This window comes from Phaseolus vulgaris, chromosome 5, assembly GCF_000499845.2.
Source record: "Phaseolus vulgaris cultivar G19833 chromosome 5, P. vulgaris v2.0, whole genome shotgun sequence".
NCBI classification, from domain to species: domain Eukaryota; kingdom Viridiplantae; phylum Streptophyta; class Magnoliopsida; order Fabales; family Fabaceae; genus Phaseolus; species Phaseolus vulgaris.
In genome coordinates this window covers 38,991,510-39,012,079 of record NC_023755.2, presented here as the reverse complement: position 1 = coordinate 39,012,079, position 20,570 = coordinate 38,991,510, and the positions used below count along the sequence as shown (strand labels likewise).

The following is a 20,570-nucleotide window of genomic DNA, read 5'->3' as shown; positions in this document are numbered from 1 at the left end:
TGTAATATTAATTATCCAAGATTTATTATTCAGGTTCTTCGTAGTCAAGGCTAACTTATGAGATGATTCTGATACACATCAGACTATGACGAACTACTTGACAGTCTGAGAACTACTTAACAGTCTGAGACCAGTAGATGATAACAAATTGATAGACGATCTAACATCTCTGGACGATTTAAGAAACTTAAACTTAGATTTTATCTAAACCAAATCTTAGTAAACAAGTGGTTGTCACTGCGGTAGCTACAAGGGAAGAATGAATGAATAGTCAGAGACTGAAATGGAAAGGGATAAACAATTAAAACTGTTTAGACTTACGTCGACCTTGACATTGACCACGTCGCCCGAACACAAACATAGTTCCTTTTCTAGTACAACTCACAACAGCAACAGCAACGAGCCAAGCGCATATATATGCGTCACAGTCTACTTCAAAGCCAGAAAACAGAAGGTATTGGAAAATGGGAATGTCATCGACTTTCGTAGGAGCTCTAATTCTTGTCATTCTGATTCAAGCTAAGGGCCAACCAGGTTTGTTAACAAATTCAAACATGAATTTTCATTAGATCATTATTCTTTTGTAAAAGTTTAGCTCAAGTCTCAAGTGCCATGCATATTTTGCATGTTTATGTTTTAGGATTCATCAGCATAGATTGCGGAGCCGAAGCAGGTGTCAACTATACTGAGCCATCATTAGACATAAATTATGTTTCTGATGCAAATTTCATAAATACTGGTGTGAGAGGGACAATAGCATCTGAAGAGATCAGCAGACAGAGTCAACGACAACTGTGGAGGCTGAGAAGCTTCCCAGAAGGAAAAAGGAACTGCTACAAAATAAGCATCACAAGAGGCTCTAAGTATCTCATCCGCACTATTTTTCTGTATGGAAATTATGATGGCCGAAATATGTCACCACAGTTTGATCTTCTTCTGGGAGCTAACCTGTGGGATACAGTCACTATACACAATGCATCCGTTGACCAATCCAACGAGATCATACATGTACCTTCAATGGATTTCATACAAATCTGTCTGGTTAATATAGGAAACGGTACACCATTTATAACAGCCATAGAATTGAGGACTTTGAAAAATGATACATACGTCACTGAATCGGGATCACTGAAACGTTACCAGCGGTGCGATTTGGGTTCTAACAGAGGCTACAGGTGAAATTATAGTTATGGATTAAATCTTTTCCTGCATTAAAAGATTGATTGATTGTGTTGTAATTTTCTGATTTTCTCACAGGTACTGGTCTGATGATTATGATCGTTTCTGGTTTACCTGTGACTTCGAAGAAGATTGGACACAACTAAGTGCTTCAATTTCGGATGATTCTTTTAAACAGAATGAATACCAACCGGGAGCAACCATCATGAGCACAGCAGTTACACCAGCAAATAGTAGTGCTCCGTTGGTAATAAGATGGGAGCCAAAAGATGAAACTGAGGAATTCTATGTTTACATGCACTTCACGGAGATTCAAGTGTTAACCACCAATCAGACAAGACAATTCAACATCATGAGCAGCGGTGAATTATGGTTTCCAAATTGTTCTCCGCAGTACATGAAAGTCAACACTTTATATAGCAAGTCAGGCACCAGCGGGAAAGAAATTAAATTTTCCCTCGAGAGGACCGAAAATTCAACCCTGCCTCCCATCATCAGTGCCTTAGAAATTTATAAAGTAATAGACTTACAGAAACCTGAAACACTCCAAGAAGATGGTATTTTTCATTTTTTAAATCCATTTATTTAGTTTTCACTATTGTACATGAACTTAACTACCTTCTTCTCCTCTTTTGCATTTGAAAAAAAGTTGATGCGATTACAAGCATAAAGTCAGTTTATGGAGTGAAAAGAGATTGGGAAGGTGATCCATGCGCCCCTGCAGCCTACTTGTGGGATGGTCTCAGTTGTTCTTATCAAGGAATTGAGTCTCCAAGAATCACAACTTTGTAAGTCCTCATTCTCATAATTATCACTACACCTTATATTCTTCAATCATTTTTTATTTAGTTATAGTTTTTCATACTTAATTGAAAATATTGATATCTGTGGGTTTATGACTCACCTTATCTTGGCATAAATGGGAGGTTAATTGTCACAATCAATTGCAATCAATAGGAGGTTAATTGCCGCAATCAATTGCAATCAATAGGAGGTTAATTGTCGCAATCAATTGCAATCAATGGGAGGTTAATTACCATTAATTGTATTTATTATTGTTGTCTCCTAGAACCACTATATATAGTGACTTCCTTCCAGCAATGTAACACAACACTACAAACAAGCAACACACACTTGTTTCCTCTCTCTTTTCATATACTCTCTATTTCTGTTCTTGGGTGTAAGTGTTTAACCCATATAGAGAGGATTTGTTTTAGGGCTATTTATCTATTAGTCTGATAGGAATTCATTGTACTCCCAATATCATTATAGTGAAAGTTTTGGCTCTCTCGCCGGTAGTTTTTTACCTCTATTTAAAGGGGTTTTCGCACTTTACTTGTTACTTTAATTTCTCATAATCTTTGGTTGAAATTATCACGCTTCCGCACACGATATCCCTACAATATCTACAAGATAATTAAAACTTAATTAAGCCTTGAAATGCTATTGCACATAACTCTTTGTAACTATTTGGTTGTGAAAAACAGGAATTTATCTTCAAGTGGATTGCATGGAAAGATTGACCCTTCAATTTCAAATCTCACTATGCTGGAGATGTTGTGAGTTTCTCTGTTTCACCTGGTCCAATATTGAATCATGAGACCAGAAGAAAAAAAAACATAATTAATTATATCCTTTTATTCTTTCATACATGTACTTATATGCTAAGAAGTATATGTGTCAAGATTTGAACATACTTAAAAGAGGAAGTAATTTGGTTTCCAGGGATTTATCAAATAATAGCTTGAACGGTGAAATTCCTGATTTTCTGTCACAACTGCAACACTTAAAGATCTTGTAAGTTCCTTCAGTGGTTGTTCCTGATATCATCTGTATCAAAATATAGAAATTATATTATATTTCCTATTCTTTGCAGAAACTTGGAGAAGAATAACCTCTCTGGTTTAATTCCACCAGCACTTAATAAAGCTTCCCTCTTACTACGGTATACATCTTATTGAGAATTCTCAAATTTAAAATGTCTTTTAAATAGATCATCTTTACATTTGTAGTCATCTATCACAACACAACTTCAATTCATTTCATCGGATAATGGATTACACCAAATTATACCCCACCTTGCTCTGTGTACAGACTTTCACACCCATGACCTATAGAATTGAATCTGGAGCTCTTTTTATTATAAATGTTAAATAAGGGTGTGGTACCACCTATACCTTTTGATAGGCAGTTGATCCACTGAATATCTCAGCACAAGCAACATGAATTGAAGTATCTATAGAAAATTTGTATGACTTGTAGGACTTACTGGGAGTTGAAATATTGACCTACTGTGAATTTATTGCAGTGTTGACCAAAATCCATATCTATGTGAAGCTAATCAATGCAACAAGAAAAAAAACAATAGCATTGTTACACCCATAGTAGCATCAGTTGGCGGGGTTTTGATCCTTCTGTTAGTAGTGGCAGCTTTATTGTGGACCGCTAAAAGAAGAAAAGCGAAAGGTGATGCTGCAGTTATTAAGATTCTGTAATTTTTGTTCACAATTTTCCAATCGAATTCAAACTTATTCTGTTAGTTTTTAAAAAACTTGTGTATGACATTCAACAGCTTTGATGTTAAAAAAGAATCAAAGTGCCATATCACCGCAATACACTGAATCAAATGATTCATCACTGCAATTCCAAAAACAAATATATTCATACTCTGATATCATTAAAATCACCAACAATTTCACAACAATTGTTGGTAAAGGAGGATTTGGAACAGTTTATCTGGGCTATATCGAAGACACTCCAGTTGCAGTGAAAATGATTTCCCCGTCTTCTGTTCATGGTTATCAACAATTTCAAGCAGAGGTAGGATTTTTAATCACATATAAGGTTGAGCTGCATAATCAACACTAAGTTCCTGAGCTCAGCAATAAATATACAAGGTTAAAAAATTGTTGAGATTTTGATTTACAGGTTAAACTTCTTATGAGAGTTCATCACAAAAATTTGACCTCCCTGGTTGGTTACTGTAATGAAGGAACCAATAAGGGTCTCGTATACGAGTACATGGCCAACGGAAACTTACAAGAACATCTCTCTGGTTAGCTCCAAAAAAAATTAATTTCTTGTTTAAAATCTGTGCAATAAATATCCAAACTAGTTTTGTTTTCTCAAAGATTTGGATATTTCCATATTGGACAATTGTTCAAGTCATATGACTAACCTTTAGTGAAACAAAAATATGTACAGAAAGTTATAGAACTTGATTATGCAGGTAAACGAAACAAAACAAGTTTCTTCAGCTGGGAAAGGAGACTTCGAATCGCAGTGGATGCAGCCTCAGGTAAGAAGGTACACCAATAATATTCTTTTCTTAATTCTTCATTTCCTCTCTTAATATACTTTTGGCCTCAGGGTTGGAGTATCTGCAAAATGGTTGTAAGCCACCAATATTCCACAGAGATGTAAAATCTACAAACATCTTGTTGAATGAACTCCTTCATGCAAAATTATCTGATTTTGGTCTATCCAAAGTTGTCCCAACAGATGAGGGAACTCATGTGTCAACTGTGATTGCTGGTTCTCCTGGTTATCTAGACCCAGAGTGAGTCCATCAACTATACTGTCCTATTCCTAGCCATTGTTGGAAAATATAGCAATTCTATAAGAATGTTTATGTCCAAAAAAAATTGACTGAAAATAAATTGAGTTACATTCTGTGTTACAGATACTACCTAACCAGTAGATTAACAGAGAAGAGCGACGTTTATAGTTTTGGCGTTGTGCTTTTAGAGATAATCACAGGGCAACCAGTGATAGCGAAGAATGAAGAAAAAAGTCACATAAGTGAATGGGTTAGGTCCTTGATTGGCAAAGGTGATATCAATGCTATTGTTGACTCAAGGTTAGAAGGAGAGTTTGATAGTAACTCAGTTTGGAAAGTAGTAGAAATAGCAATGGCATGTGTATCTCCAAATCCCAACAGAAGGCCAATCATAAGCGAGGTAGTGAGTGAACTGAAGGAGTCTTTATCTTTAGCAAAGGAATTCTTTGGAACTAAAGATAGAAGTAATGGTACAAGTAATTCAATAAAACGGGTCGCCATGAATGTGAATACAGAATCTCTTCCCCAGGCCAGATAAACTGTTGTTTGAAGATGAAGATTGTTAGGATTGATTGGTGAGTGAAATAGAGTGTGCAAATAGAAGAAAAATAAATAAATAATCAGGAGTGAATTTCAATGTATAATTATTTACCATTGCTGTTGTTTTTACTGGTGTTCTTATTTGAATGAATGCAGTTTCATCTTCTAAAAAGATATATCGTTTGTAAATTGGTCTTTGTAAGAGTTATTTCTTATAAAAGAAAGCAAGAAACGATTGTAATTACAAAATACTCAAGGCAATATTTTGTTTTGTATATGAATTAGCCTACTGAATCAAATATGGATACACAGGTATATTTGTGCAGATAAATATGAAATTGAGAAGAACTTTCTACTGCTATTTAAACAAATGATTAAATATGTATCCCTGAATTGTTATATATATAGATGTGTTGATCTTCAATCATTTTCAACCTTTTTACCACAGCAACTTCCAATATAAATTTTCAAATATAATTAAAGAAAAATGATAATTCTATTTAGGTTACATTTGGCAAGATTTTTATTAGGGAGATTTTATATTTCTATTTGATTTTCTTTCTTTCTTTTTTTATAAGTTTGTATCTTCCCATATTAACTGTCATTCTTTTTTATCAACAAAGGATTAAATGAATTAAAAGGGGTACTTCAGGGGTGTCTCAACCCTTTTACAATTATAAATAGACTCTCACCTTCTATAGGCTTAGATTTCTTAATCTTACCTTCCTTTCAATCAACAAAACAGAATACCATAGTCCCTTTACAGCAACCCAAACTGCATAGGAACAGAGATATGGTGACAGCAACAGCAAAACATACCAAGCATCTAGCCTAATATAAATAACCATAGAGCACAAATAAAAACAGAGTTGGCATGAATTTGGTCTATGCTTCATCAGAATTGGCCGGAGAAGCACATAACAGGCACACACAAAAACAGAATCAGGAGCTGCATAACATTGCAATCTTCATGAACAAAGAACCCTTTATGACAGTGCATCTACCTCTGCAGCTTCATTTTCATTGATCCCTCTCCACTTAACTGCAATCCAACGTTATGCAGCAAATGTTATCCTTTCAATCAGGTTTGCTATGCCTACTCCTCCTAATGATAGTCCAAGAACTTCCGTACATACAAACCTCTGTACTCATCACCCATTGATGCTATCACTCTCTTTCCTTTGTATAGCAGCATGGCCTCATAAAAAGTTGTTCCCACAGTGATAGGGACCTGGAGCAGGTTCAATACCCAATACAGCACTGAGCAATTTGTTGTCTAGTTCTTTCCTATCTGCTATGCAAGTATCAAGATCCACACAGATACAAGAATTCCAAGTTCCTTCCAATAAATATTTTCAATAACAGAAACTTTTTCCTCGATTGATTGGTATTTATATAACTTTCATTGACCATCTCTTCTGTTTAGCATCATTTGACTATTATTTATAATATTTATTAATTCAATATTATACTTGGAGAAATTGATAATGATATCTATGTTTATCCTAATTAAGAAATATAATTTTAATTTTGGTAGCTTTGAATACTGAGTTTAAAATTATCTCTGCTCTTTAAATTCCTATGAGCTTATGCCTTTAAATCTTTACTACAAATTAATAGGAACTCACATTTAATTAAATACATGCAAATCTCTTGGAAAACTATACTTAAACTTTCCAATTTTATTACTTCTAGGATTTGGTTCACTTGCCAAATAGTTAATAGTTATAAAAATAAATAATGAATTGGTCTCACCCTAAATGAATTGACTTTTGCTTAAAAGATAAATCAATATTGACTTAGTATGTCTTCTAATTGACTAACTCATTTTCTTTTCATCAAAGATATCTTCTCATAGATACTTAAATTGGATTAGCACTTTTTTTATCAGTTCATTGAGCATTATGGCAGCGAGTGTCAACGCTTAGAAATGTCAGCTACGAATCTTTTCATATGTTGTATACGTCTCTATGCTTGAATTTTGCAAGGCAAGTGAGACATATATAAATTGCATGAGGATCATAAAACCCTATCTTGGAATTATTCTAACAGTGTTCCACAAAAAACATGGACATTTTCTTCTTGATTTAATACTCGTTGAGATCCATCGATTGGTAAGTTTTTAATTAGTTTATTTCCATTTACAATATATATTGATTGATTGACCAGTAAATGTTGTACAATTCTACTGATGCACACGCAAGTGCATGCATGAGAGACAGGTGATGAACATGACAGGAATTTCAAAGTAATCAAGTGGATGATCCTAGCACTAGATGAAAGTAAGAATGGAAAGTGATAAAAATTTAAAGAAACTCAAAACTGGTAACTTGGTAAGATTACCTTCATGTTGACATTGACCACCTCTCCAAAACACAAATCCTTTTGTGGTATAAGTCAGAAAAGGGCAATCCCTATTCTGATTCAAAGGCAGAAAGCAGAAGGTGATAAGAAATGGGAATGTTGAGGTGTTTCCTTGTTGGTTTTGTTGGAGCTCTAGTTCTTGCTGCGCTGATTCAAGCTCAGGACCAATCAGGTTTGATAGCAAGTTAAAGCTTGAACTTCATTGCACCATTATTTGATAAAAAAAATAGCTGAAGTCTCATGTTCCATGCAAATATATATAATTTTTTATGTTTCAGGATTCATCAGCATAGACTGTGGAGCTACTGCAGATGCTAGCTTTACTGAGTCGAAAACGGGCATAAATTATACTTCAGATGCAAATTTAATAAATACTGGTGTGAGTATGTCAATAGAATCTGATCTCAAAAAACAGTATCAGCGATATATGTGGACTCTAAGAAGCTTCCCAGAAGGAAAAAGGAACTGTTACAAAATAAACATCACAAGAGGCTCTAAGTATCTGATCAAGACTGGTTTTTTGTACGGAAATTATGATGGGCTGAATAAGCTACCAAAGTTTGATGTTCATCTCGGGGCTAATCGGTGGAGTACAGTGAACATAAACAATGGATCAATTAACGAGGTAAATGAGATCATACATGTGGCTTCACTGGATTATGTACAGATCTGTCTGGTTGACACAGGAAGTGGAACACCATTTATATCATCCATAGAATTGAGAACTTTGACAAATGATATTTATGTCACTGAATCTGGATCATTGGAAACTTACATCCGGTGGGATATGGGTTCAAACATCGGCTACAGGTGAACTCTACTTTTGGATTAAACTTTTTCATTACAAGATTGATTTTTTTTTTTAATAAAAGATTTCGTGTTAGGTATCACTATGCAACTAGCATCTCAACTAAGCTGATACCTAAAGTAACATAATAAAACAATTACAAGATTGATTGATTGATTATTGGACTAATTTTGTTTTCTCTCAGGTACAAGGAAGATATTTATGATCGTTACTGGAGCTATGGCAACATCAATAACTGGACACAATTAAGTGTTTCGATTTCTTCTGCTGATGCTTTAGAGCAGAACGTATACCAACCGCCAGCAATTGTGATGAGCACTGCAGTTACACCATCAAATGATAGTGCTCCATTGGTAATAAACTGGATGCCAGATGATCCAACTGATAAATTCTATCTTTACATGTACTTCATGGAGATTCAAGAGTTAGGGACGAATCAGACAAGAGAATTCAACATCGTGGAAAATGGTATACAGAGGTATTCAAAGTTTTCACCCAAGAATCTAATTGCCACCACTTTATATAGCTCCTCAGCCTCCAGTGGGTCAGAAATTATATACTCTCTTCAAAAGACCAAAAACTCAACCCTGCCTCCCATCATCAATGCCCTTGAAATTTACAAAGCAATAGATTTCCCGCAATCAGAAACATTCAAAGGAGATGGTATGCCACAAAAATATGATCTTAATATTCTTCTTAACTACCCTTTACCAGTTATTTGGATTACCCTGTTGTCTACATGATCTTAACTACCCTTCACTCTTTTTTGCATTAAAAAACAAAGATGATGCCATTACAGCCATCAAATCAATTTATGGGGTCACAAGAGATTGGCAAGGTGATCCATGTGCCCCTGTAGATTACTTGTGGGATGGTTTGAATTGTAGTTATAACAAAAAAGAGTCTCCAAGAATCACAACTTTGTAAGTTACTCTTCTCAAATTAATACTATAGTAATTTTATATAGCTGAGATGATTTTTCTGAGATGATATCAGATATAACTGTTGGATCTGCAAAACAGGAATTTATCTTCAAGTGGGTTGTCAGGAAAGATAGACCCTTCAATTGCAAACCTCAGCATGTTGGAGAAGTTGTGAGTTTTTTTTCTTTTTTGTTTCACCTGATCCAATAAACGATGGCACTAGAAGAAACCTCTGTAAGTATATACCATATAAACGATCAGAGTAAGAAACAATCATAAATCATGAGTTAAGTTAAATTTATTAATTTTTACGGTAACTTGTTTGAGAGCTATATCTCAGTATTGATTTTTGACTGGTTGATCGTATAAACTAAACTTAGACTTGTTTAAAAGGAGGCATGTTTGTTTTCAGGGATTTATCAAACAATAGCTTAAACGGTGAAATTCCTGATTTTCTGTCTCAATTTCAACACTTAAAGATATTGTAAGTTGCTTCATCAGTTACTTTTTCAATTCCTCAGTTACTGGAACAACTTTTTGATTCCCCTGTATCAGAAAATAGAAAAGGATAATATAGTTTCTCCGCTTTGGCAGAAACTTGGAGAAGAATAACCTCTCTGGTTTAATTCCCACGGCACTTGTTGAAAAATCCAAGAAAGGTTCTCTGTCACTAAGGTAAGAATGTTATGGAAAATTCTCAAATTCATAATATCTTTATTTATGGTGACGATTATCAATTGGTTTTATTTTACTTTTGTACATAAATCTTCTTTGTTTTTCAATATCTTGGCACAAGCAAAATGAATTGAAGTATCAATTGAAAGTATCGATGACTTGTAAGGTTTACTGAGTTAAAACATAAACCTTCTGTGTTTTTCATGTTAGTGTGGACCAAAATCCAAATCTCTGTGAATCTGGTCAATGCAACGTGCAGGATGAGGGAAAGGAAAAGGAAAAGAAAGAGAAAAACAACATTGTTGCACCCATAGTGGCAACCGTTAGTGGGGTTGTGATCCTTCTCATTGTCGTGGTAGCTGTAGTATGGATGGTTAAAAGGAGAAAATTGAAAGGTGATGCTACACCGAAATTTTTTTATTGCTAATTTGTCAAACAGATTCATATCCTAACCTGTTAGTTTTCTGTATGATATTTAACAGCTTTGATAGTTGAAAAGGATCAAAGTCAGATCTCACCACAATACACAGAACAAGATGATCTAGTGCTACCATTGAGAAAACAAATTTATTCCTACTCCGATGTCCTTAAAATCACCAACAATTTCAATACAACTCTGGGTAAAGGAGGATTTGGAACTGTTTATCTGGGCCATATCGATGAAACTCCAGTTGCAGTGAAAATGCTTTCCTCATCATCTGTCCAGGGTTTTCAACAATTTCAAGCAGAGGCAAGTTTCTCTATCATTTTACACTTGGATTTTTGTCTCAGAAATAAAAATATATGGTTAAACATGGTTGAGATTTTGATATACAGGTTAAACTTCTAATGAGAGTTCATCACAAAAATTTAACCTCCCTCGTTGGTTATTGTAATGAAGAAACCAATAAGGGTCTCATATATGAGTACATGGCTAATGGAGACTTACAAGAACATCTCTCTGGTTAGTTCCCATATATATTTGTGCAAATAAATTTCTAAACCAGTTTTGTTTTCTGAAACCATGTATATGAGTATTTCCTTGGGAGACAAGTGTATTGAGTCATAAGTTAACAGAAAACAAGGCAGAGAAAAAGTAATGTAACTTGTTTTTGCAGGTAAACACAGCAAAACAAAATTCTTCACCTGGGAAGAAAGACTTCGTATAGCAGTGGATGCAGCCTTAGGTGAGAAAGTAAACTTCAAATTAGGTGTTTTGACAGTTTTGTTAACTCCCCTTTTTCCCTTCCAATATGTCTGCCTTAAATCTAATCTCAGGTTTGGAGTATCTGCAAAATGGTTGCAAGCCACCTATAATCCACAGAGACATAAAATCTACAAACATCTTGTTGAATGAACAATTCCAAGCAAAGTTAGCTGATTTTGGTCTATCCAAAATTATCCCAACTGAAGGTGGAACTCACGTGTCAACTGTTGTTGCCGGTACTCCTGGTTATCTGGACCCTGAGTGAGTACTTCAATTATATCTAGACCATGTGGAAGTCATTTTTTAGCTAGTTGTGACATAATAGACTATTGAAATTTTCTTGAGATGTATGTCTTTTGTTTTGTAAGAGGGTTGGATCACCCCTAAAGTAGGCTACATTTATTACATCTTTTCTTGCTGATAAAAAAAAATGTGGATGTTTGTGTCAAGAAATTCTGACAAATAGATTTTATTTTTTTCATGTAGGTACTTCATAACAAACAGATTGACAGAGAAGAGTGATGTTTTCAGTTTTGGTGTTGTTCTTTTGGAGATAATCACAAATCAACCAGTGATAATGAGAGGTGAAGAAAGTATTCACATAAGTGATTGGGTTAAATCCTTGGTTTTGAAAGGGGATATCAAAGCCATTGTTGACTCAAGGCTAGAAGGAGATTATGATACCAATTCAGTTTGGAAAGCAGTAGAAATAGCAACAGAATGTGTGTCTCCAAATATGAACAGAAGGCCTGTCACAAGCGTGATAGTGATTGAACTGAAGGAGTCTTTATCAATGGAAGTAGCTCGAAAAAAACACAGAGGCAACCCTTTAACACATTCAGGGGTCTCCATGAATCTGAATACCGAGTTTATTCCTCATGCCAGATAAACGCTTCCCAAATTCCTCTTTCAATGCCAGAAGGAGATCAAGCCACACAACTGAAACTCATATCACATCACACAACTTCTGAATACGTGCTGTTGCACAATTTGTGAATAGTATAATCTACAGAATATCGCAAATTCAAAGTGATGTTGCACAATTTGTGAATAGTTCTTTAATTTGCATGTGTGTTTGTTTTTCGAGTGATATACTTGTTTGTCACTGTATTCAGGATTGGTGATTGAACAAAATAAATAATAAGGAACACATAGGTTTCATTATCCATGACTTTTCCATATAGTTTCCTTTATCATCACTACTTCTGTCTTTTCTTTTTCAATTCATATTGTTAACTTGAAGTTAATCGACAAAATTAAAGAGATAAGACAAAAATAACAATCATAATCTCGTTTAAGTTGTCCAATTAAGGAAAAATTAAACAATAGGGATATTTAGATAAAAAAAATTGAACAGTCAATAGAAAGAAATTTTTAATATAAAGTCCATTGAGTAAGTAGCGACATGGGTCAAGTCAGCTAATAATCATTACTTCTCAAGCTATTTATTTTGCTAATTCACAACAATAATTATCTATTTATTTTTTAAATACAATAAATTTTTATTTATTTATTTATTTCCAAATTCAATAACAATTTTCTTCATTTTTTAATTAATCAAATAATCAAGTTATTGTATTACATTAACGTCAAACATGATCCATACACGATTATCCAATTTTGTGTTCCTTAAAACTAACACTCTTAGAAAATTATGTATCAAATTAATTTTTAACATTACATAACTTACTACCCAATATATAAATAACAAAATTAAAAATAAATAAATTATGACGTGGCAGAAGTTGTGCCAAGTTGGCACGACTTCCGTATGACATGGCAGAAGTCGGGCCAAGTTGGCACGACTTCAGTATGACATGGCAGAGTCTTGTCAAATTGGAACGATTTGTACATATGAAGTCGTGCCAAATTGGCACGTCTTGCCTAAATTTGTAATTTTTTTAAACGGATCCTATTTTTGTAAAAACCAAATAAAATAATCCCATCATGGTCAAAAACCTTCAATAGGGAGATCTAAAGATCATAACTCATTTACAACTGGAGTTGAATTAGAACATATAAATTAAAGTTAAGAACAAATCACATTTTTTATACCATCACATTACAACTCTTAATATTATTATTTTAATATTTTTATATTATTTAATTATAATTTACTTTTTATTATATATATTTATTTTTAAATTTATCACATAAATAAAAAATTGTATATAATTTTAAAGAATTGTCGAAGCATCATTTTCCTAAAGAGCTAAACTCTTTGAAGTGACCCCTCAGGTCAAGCTTGACAACTTTGCCACATCTACCAATCAACGTCAAAACCCATTTTTTTATGTTTTCCATAATACTAGCATGATTCAACTCGGAAAAACCACAAGCAAACAACGTTCATCATAAGGATGCCTAGAATAAAATATGGTAAGGTCAAATGCCTACTCTCAATTCTTGGTGTAACAATCAAAATTTCCTGCAAAATATATATATCAATGCAAGTCCTTTCCTCCATTACAATAATAATAAAGCAAAGACTTGGACTATTCAACTCGGTGGCTTCTAATATTCCATCAGCAGATAAACTTGTCTTCAACATAACCCTTACAGATACTCAAATGAAACTTATCATCGAATGATCAAGTTTAATCACTCTTGTTAATGAATTCTTATCTCAACATTCTTCAATCTCGTGGATGTGCTTTTACTAGCCAACAACACAACCAAAAGGCTTCAACTTGGTCTATAACAAGTTTTCAGTTTACTTCACACAGTTTAGAAATGAAAGGATACTTTCTACTTCTCATTTTTCAACTCTCTTTAATTCTTCCTATCATTGTTCATGGCCGGAGTCAATCAGGTTCGATAGTTTCATCTCATTATCCTGAATCCTACAGTCACTTATTTTTCTTGAATCTCCTCTAAAATTTCTTCTGCTAGTTTTTCATATTCAGTTTGGTGTCTTGAACTTTTAGTTTGTCTACACTCGATTTAGTTTTGGTTTTAACTTGTTGGTTTATGGTTTTGGAGAATCTTAGTAGAGTAGTTTGTTAGGCTTTAGAGTTCTTTAGTTGGTTTTTTATTAGCTGGCTGTTTTTGGTAAGTTGTATAAGGATTGGTTCACCCTGTGTACATATTTATTTATTCATTATCACTGATAAAAAAAATCTTGAAACTTAAACTTGCACCTTTTACAGGATTCATCAGTGTTGACTGCGGACTTGTGGATGAACCAAGCTATACAGATGAAACTACTTCCATCTACTACTCTTCGGATGTCAACTTCACAGACAGTGGTGTAAGCCACAGCATATCACCTAAATATAAGGCTTCCCTTGAAAGGCAGTTCTGGAATGTTAGAAGCTTCCCAGTTGGAACCAGGCACTGCTATACCCTTGTTTCTCAAGGAAGTGGCAAGAAGTATTTAGTGAGGGCAAGGTTTGTATATGGAAGTTATGATGGAAAAGACTCTCTTCCCGAATTTGACATCTATCTTGGAGAAAAATGGTGGGGGTCAGTGGTGTTTGAGGATGCAGACAGTGTAGTCACCAAAGAAATCATTTATGCTGCTTCCTCAGATTATGTTCATGTTTGTTTATTCAACACTGGAAAGGGTACACCCTTTATTTCAGTTTTGGAGCTTAGAGTTCTTAACAGTGATGCCTATCTAGTCAACTATGTGGAACTCTTGGCACGGTTTGATGTAGGCTTAAAGGATGGTGAAATAGTGAGGTGAGCCAATGTTACAGTGTAACCAAGTTATACTTGTTTTCTTATTAATTCTTCTCATCATAACAATCCACTGTTTCTTGTGGGATCGATATCCGTTCTTAGAAACAAATTATTACTTCTGACAACGCGGTGCACTTGTCGTAGAAAGTCATCAGGACTACACTAAAAGGGAATGACTTTTTTTTCTTTTTACTTTCTTTCAATATAGTAATGCCCTGATGTTCTTCCCTCTTTTTTTCTTTCCCAAAGATTTCCAGATGATGTCTATGATAGAATATGGACACCTTACAACTCAAATGACTGGAAACAGATTGATACCCTCCTTACCATAGACCAAGGTGCTACTTCATATAACTTTTTACCATTGCCACCCTCCAATGTCATGGGAACAGCAGCAATTCCAGCAAATGTCAAGGACAATATAGAGTTCCACTTCCTTCCCAATTATAATTCTTCCACTCTTTATGTGTACATGTTTTTTGCTGAAATCCAGAAGCTTCAGGCAAACCAAACGAGAGAGTTCAACATTTTTGTAAATGGGGACATTTTAAATAATTATCCAATCAATCCTTTATACCTGCAGAGTGTGTATCACATAGCTCTAACTGAAAAACCGTTGGACATTTGGATTAATAAAACTAGTAGATCAACTCTTCCACCTCTTCTCAACGCCATTGAGATATATACCACAAGAAACCTCTCACAATCTGCAACATATCAAACAGATGGTATGTTCTTAGACACCTGATTTTGCTTTCTAGTATCACCTTATTATAACTGATTACAACCCTGCACATCATTATTCACATGCACTACTCTTATTATTACTCATTACTATATATTCATGATAATAGTTGATGGTATAATAAATGTCAAGTCAATGTATGGAATCAAGAGAAACTGGCAAGGAGATCCTTGTATACCAGTAGCTTACTTGTGGGACGGTCTTAACTGCAGCTATGAATCTGGTTCAGCAAGAATTATATACTTGTAAGTTTGGTCTGATACATAGACTGATGCTATAGTTTTAGCTTCAAATTTACGCTTATATCTTCAATATTATTAACAAAATCTTATAACATGCTTTTAGGAACTTATCTTCCAGTGGTTTAATTGGTAATATAGCATCTGGCATATCCAATCTGCAGTACATAGAATATTTGTAAGTCACTGAATCTACCTCATACAAATAGCAACTTATATAGTTGATCACAGAAAGTTTATGATTCCTCCTAAAGTTGAGTATAAGAAATTTGTTTCTATTTTAGGGATTTGTCAAACAACAATTTGACCGGGGTCGTGCCTGAATTCCTACATCAACTAAGCTTCTTAAGAGTTCTGTAAGTTAACTATTTAGATCAAGAAATTTTATAAAGAGGTAGTGTTTTCAAAAGGCTAAGTTTCTTGAAATTGATTTTTTAATTATCTTTGTTGCTTTAATTATTTAGAAACATGTTAAGGATCTGCATGTGCATCTTACAGTGAAAAAAGTACTCAACTAGATCTACCTCTCCATAAAATTTTCACCCTTTTTTATTTAATGTGGACCTTATAGAGTATTTTTTATGAAAGATGAATAATGATTTGTTATTTCTTTATGCAAGAAACCTAGAAGGCAATCAGCTATCAGGAACAATTCCAACGCAACTCATTGTACTTTCCCAGAACGGTTTACTTGAATCCAAGTATGTTCTGTTTCAAAATTCAGTTTTGGATAATACTCTGCCTCTCTGTTTTGACTTCATTCCCAATGAGTTACTCATTTATCTCATTTTTTGCAACAATATGTGGAATGGCATATTATGTTGGTTTACCATTTGGTAAGACAATTCCCATAACATGTTCATCTTTTACATTGTAAATGCAGTTTTGGTGGAAATCCAAATCTTTGCTCCCCAGGTTCATGCAACAATAAAAATGGGAACAGAGTTGTAATCCCACTAGTGGCATCGCTCGGTGGAGCTTTCGTGATACTAGTAATAATACTGATTTCTTTCTACATACACAAAAGGAGACAACCAGGTACCATGTTGTTTTTTAACACAAAAGAACAATGTAAAAGGTGTTCTTCAAAATCAGTGTTCTTCAAAATAAAAGTGGGAACGGTTTTTACATTGTCATTCTTAAGTTGATATACAATTGTTTAACAGTATAAAAAGGACAATGTATCAAATTTGAAGTTGATTTCTACATTGTAAATTTTCAATTGGATTTTTATTTTGAAGATATATAGGCAAGATTATCTAAGATTGCACTATATTAGGCATAACATATGAATATAGTGTACAACAATTAGCAGATATTTGCATGGACTTTGACACTGTTTCTTTCTTCCCACAGTTTCAGCTAGCAAACGGATTGGCTATTCCAGAATAAAGGAGGAACTAGAGACAAATAAACAAGAATTTACCTATGCTGAAGTCCTGAGCATGACCAAAAATTTTGAAAGAGTTGTAGGGAAAGGAGGATTTGCTACAGTCTACCATGGCTGCATAGATGATATTGAGGTAGCTGTCAAAATGCTCTCTCCCTCAGCCCAAGGGTATCTGCAGTTTAAGGCTGAGGTAATATGACTAACTTCAAATATGATCATACATAGTTATATTATATATATATATATATATATATAATATAATGTTTGTGATAACTGAAGGGATTATTGCTTTTTTTATTTACAGGCCAAATTTGTTGCTGTTGTTCATCATAAATTTTTAACTTCTCTAATTGGATATTGTGATGATGGCGAGAATATGGCTCTCATCTATGAGTATATGGCTAATGGAGACTTGGCAAAACATTTATCAGGTATTGTTTAAGGTCAATTTACATAATGTGTTTATGATTGTATCCACCTTTGCTAGATAAAAAGGTACTGGTGTAAAGTAAAAGCTTTTGACTCTGTAGTTGTCTTAATTATCTGCATAAAGACTCTAAACAGTCAATGAATTCGAATAATATATCACAAACCATTCAAGTCAAATCAGATACATTTAAATGAAGCATAAAAATTGAGTCAAAGATAGGTGTATGGACTGGAAAACAATTTTTTTTTATATCATTCTGCACCAAAACACAATGCCATTTCTTTTTTTTTCTATGATTTCAAACTCATGCATTCCTTTGTGGAATCATAAAAAATGTAGGCAAAAGCAAAAATATATTGAGTTGGAACCAACGACTTCAAATTGCAGTGGATGCTGCCGAAGGTAAGTATGAAAAGAATCATTTTGCACCCTCTTTCTTTAGAGTAAGAGTTTTATGCAACAAAAATTTAAGTTGAGACTTTAACTGTAGGATTGGAGTATTTGCATCATGGCTGCAATGTACCAATTGTTCACAGAGATGTTAAGTCTAAGAACATCTTGGTGAATGAAAAATTGCGGGGTAAACTAGCTGATTTTGGGTTGTCAAAGATCTATCCTGATGAAAGCGACACCCATATGACCACAGTGGTAGCTGGCACCCTGGGATATCTTGATCCAGAGTAAGTTATGATTTTGACTCAAACCCTGGTGGCAAAATTCAAGAGTCTTGAGACAACATTTCATATAAATTGAGTTGTAAATTTCTATGCATCAGGTACAATAGATCAAACAGGTTGAATGGAAAAAGTGATGTTTTCAGTTTTGGAGTAGTGCTGCTTGAGATAATTACAGGTCAACCAGCTATAACCAGATCTGAGGAGAAAACTCACATAGTTCAATGGGTTCATTCTGTGCTACTTGAAAAGGAGATCAATGATATTGTAGATTCAAGATTGCAGGGAGAATTTGACATTGATTCTGTAAAGAAGGTCTTAGACACTGCAATGGCTTGTGTAGCAGCCACTTCAATTCATAGGCCAACCATGAATCATGTAGTGAATGAACTGAAACAATGTTTTTCAAACAAGATGACTCCTCCCTTTGACTCTGATGATCTTGAGAGTTCATCCAACAGCTCAATCATTGTCTCCTTTGATGGAATTAGTGGAGAGAGCTCTCTAGAGAGATAGCAAATTCAGAGTGTAAATGTACAAGTTTAGTATTAAACTAATTAGAAATAATCATTATTATGATTGTTAACATGATTATTCTAAAAATAAACAAGTTTAGATGACTGGTTTTTATTGTATGACAGTATAAACACTGTTTACATTCTCATACCTATGTAATCAATTTTTTGTAGTTTTGAAATCATTTATAATTTATTTTCTCATAATTTTGTAGCTAATATAATTTGTATTTATTTTATAATTTTGTTATTTTAAAGAATTCTTAATTTATTTACCTCTTTTAACATTATTTTGTATTGTATTATGAAGCAAATGAACTAAACTAAGAATACTTATAATATTTAGGAATTTTTTAAATATGGATAAAAATTTGTCAATGGTTATGTCCAACTTTTTAAAGGTGTCTTTTGCAACAAATGAACTTAATTAAGGAAAGAGACAACAGTTAGGAAATTTTTTAAGGAAAATATTTTTCTACTTAATTTTATCAACAAATTTTTTATTTGGATTATTTGATAAGATATTTTCTCGTAATTATGTAACATGCCAAATTTTGTATTTTTTTGCTAATAATTTTCTTACTTTGAATAAATTATAATTTAAGTAACTTTTTCAAATAAACTAATTCTAAAATAGGGGCAACAACTTAGGAGTAAATCAACCAAATCAAGAAAATTGTCAACACCTAGAAAATATTTGTACACTGTATTATATGCTTCATTTTATTTTTAATTTTTTAAAAATAATTTATTTATTTATAATTTCTTAACTCGTATTTTTATTTTATTTTTTTGATAATTTTCTTTGAAGAAACTCACATTAAAACTTTGAGCATTGCTTTGTGTCATTTTGTAGAACAAATGAGCTAAATCAAGAAAAAATGGCTAAAGCGAGGAAATATTTGAAGTACATATCTAAAAATATTAAGTATAATTTATTTATTCATAATTCTTTAACTCTCTGAATTTTTTTCTGATAATGTTCTTACTTTCAATAATTTCTATTTTACTCAAATATTTGAACATTATAATTTATTTACTTTGTAACTAACAGAATTTGTATTTTTCTATATTTTTTTTTACTTTTAAAATTTTTAAATTTATTTAACATTTTGAGCATTATTGAGCGTCTAATTTTTGTGTGTGAATAGTATATTATAGGATTTTGTCGAATGAAGTGCTTATTATTTATTTTTTTTCATTTTCATTTTTTTTTCTCAATTTCTGAGTTGACCGACAAATTTTAAGATATTGAAACACACCATCTTGTTGCCAAAAAATATCGACATTTTAATAAAAAAAAATAGACATTTACGGTAATAAAAAAAATTAATAGAAACTCAATTTAAAATATTCAAAATTATTTATGAAATACTCAAAATTTAATTAATCATATTTTTTTATCATGTAACTAAATAAAAGAAAGTAATATCCAGGAAATATTTAAAGATACATTATTTTTTCCATCAACAGATGCAAAACAATCCTCAACTAGGAAAAATAATTCCTTTGTATAATTTTGTAACTGTAAATTTGTAATTTTTTATTGATACTTTTGCTACTTTATTTTTTTTTTAACTTTTTTTCCATTTTTTAGCCATGGTATCATAATATATTAGGAAGTAAATAAACTAAATAAAAAATAGTGAAAAAAGCCAG

General features: G+C 33.1%; 3 protein-coding genes across 3 annotated transcripts; all 3 read left to right on the top strand.

Annotated features, from left to right (window-relative positions):
- Nucleotides 1-454: 454 nt before the first annotated feature.
- Nucleotides 455-5,276, top strand: LOC137835883 (LRR receptor-like serine/threonine-protein kinase IOS1). Its single transcript, XM_068644626.1, has 13 exons — nucleotides 455-534; nucleotides 641-1,175; nucleotides 1,258-1,736; nucleotides 1,829-1,967; nucleotides 2,667-2,738; nucleotides 2,905-2,976; nucleotides 3,056-3,124; nucleotides 3,488-3,645; nucleotides 3,752-3,999; nucleotides 4,108-4,234; nucleotides 4,409-4,477; nucleotides 4,549-4,738; nucleotides 4,862-5,276. The coding sequence occupies exons 1-13, from the start codon at nucleotides 465-467 to the stop codon at nucleotides 5,274-5,276; spliced, it is 2,643 nt and encodes an 880-aa protein (XP_068500727.1). The 5' UTR covers nucleotides 455-464.
- A 2,005-nt stretch (nucleotides 5,277-7,281) lies between these two features.
- Nucleotides 7,282-12,398, top strand: LOC137835882 (LRR receptor-like serine/threonine-protein kinase IOS1). Its single transcript, XM_068644625.1, has 13 exons — nucleotides 7,282-7,814; nucleotides 7,921-8,452; nucleotides 8,635-9,113; nucleotides 9,235-9,373; nucleotides 9,473-9,544; nucleotides 9,786-9,857; nucleotides 9,968-10,048; nucleotides 10,259-10,443; nucleotides 10,531-10,778; nucleotides 10,865-10,991; nucleotides 11,146-11,214; nucleotides 11,306-11,495; nucleotides 11,721-12,398. The coding sequence occupies exons 1-13, from the start codon at nucleotides 7,733-7,735 to the stop codon at nucleotides 12,121-12,123; spliced, it is 2,679 nt and encodes an 892-aa protein (XP_068500726.1). The 5' UTR covers nucleotides 7,282-7,732; the 3' UTR covers nucleotides 12,124-12,398.
- A 1,449-nt stretch (nucleotides 12,399-13,847) lies between these two features.
- Nucleotides 13,848-19,126, top strand: LOC137835881 (probable LRR receptor-like serine/threonine-protein kinase At1g05700). Its single transcript, XM_068644624.1, has 13 exons — nucleotides 13,848-14,046; nucleotides 14,384-14,918; nucleotides 15,168-15,646; nucleotides 15,773-15,908; nucleotides 16,009-16,080; nucleotides 16,187-16,258; nucleotides 16,523-16,603; nucleotides 16,786-16,940; nucleotides 17,259-17,482; nucleotides 17,597-17,723; nucleotides 18,062-18,124; nucleotides 18,213-18,402; nucleotides 18,498-19,126. Exons 1-13 carry the CDS (start codon nucleotides 13,848-13,850, stop codon nucleotides 18,910-18,912), a joined length of 2,748 nt encoding a protein of 915 aa, XP_068500725.1. The 3' UTR covers nucleotides 18,913-19,126.
- The last annotated feature ends 1,444 nt before the right edge of the window (nucleotides 19,127-20,570 follow it).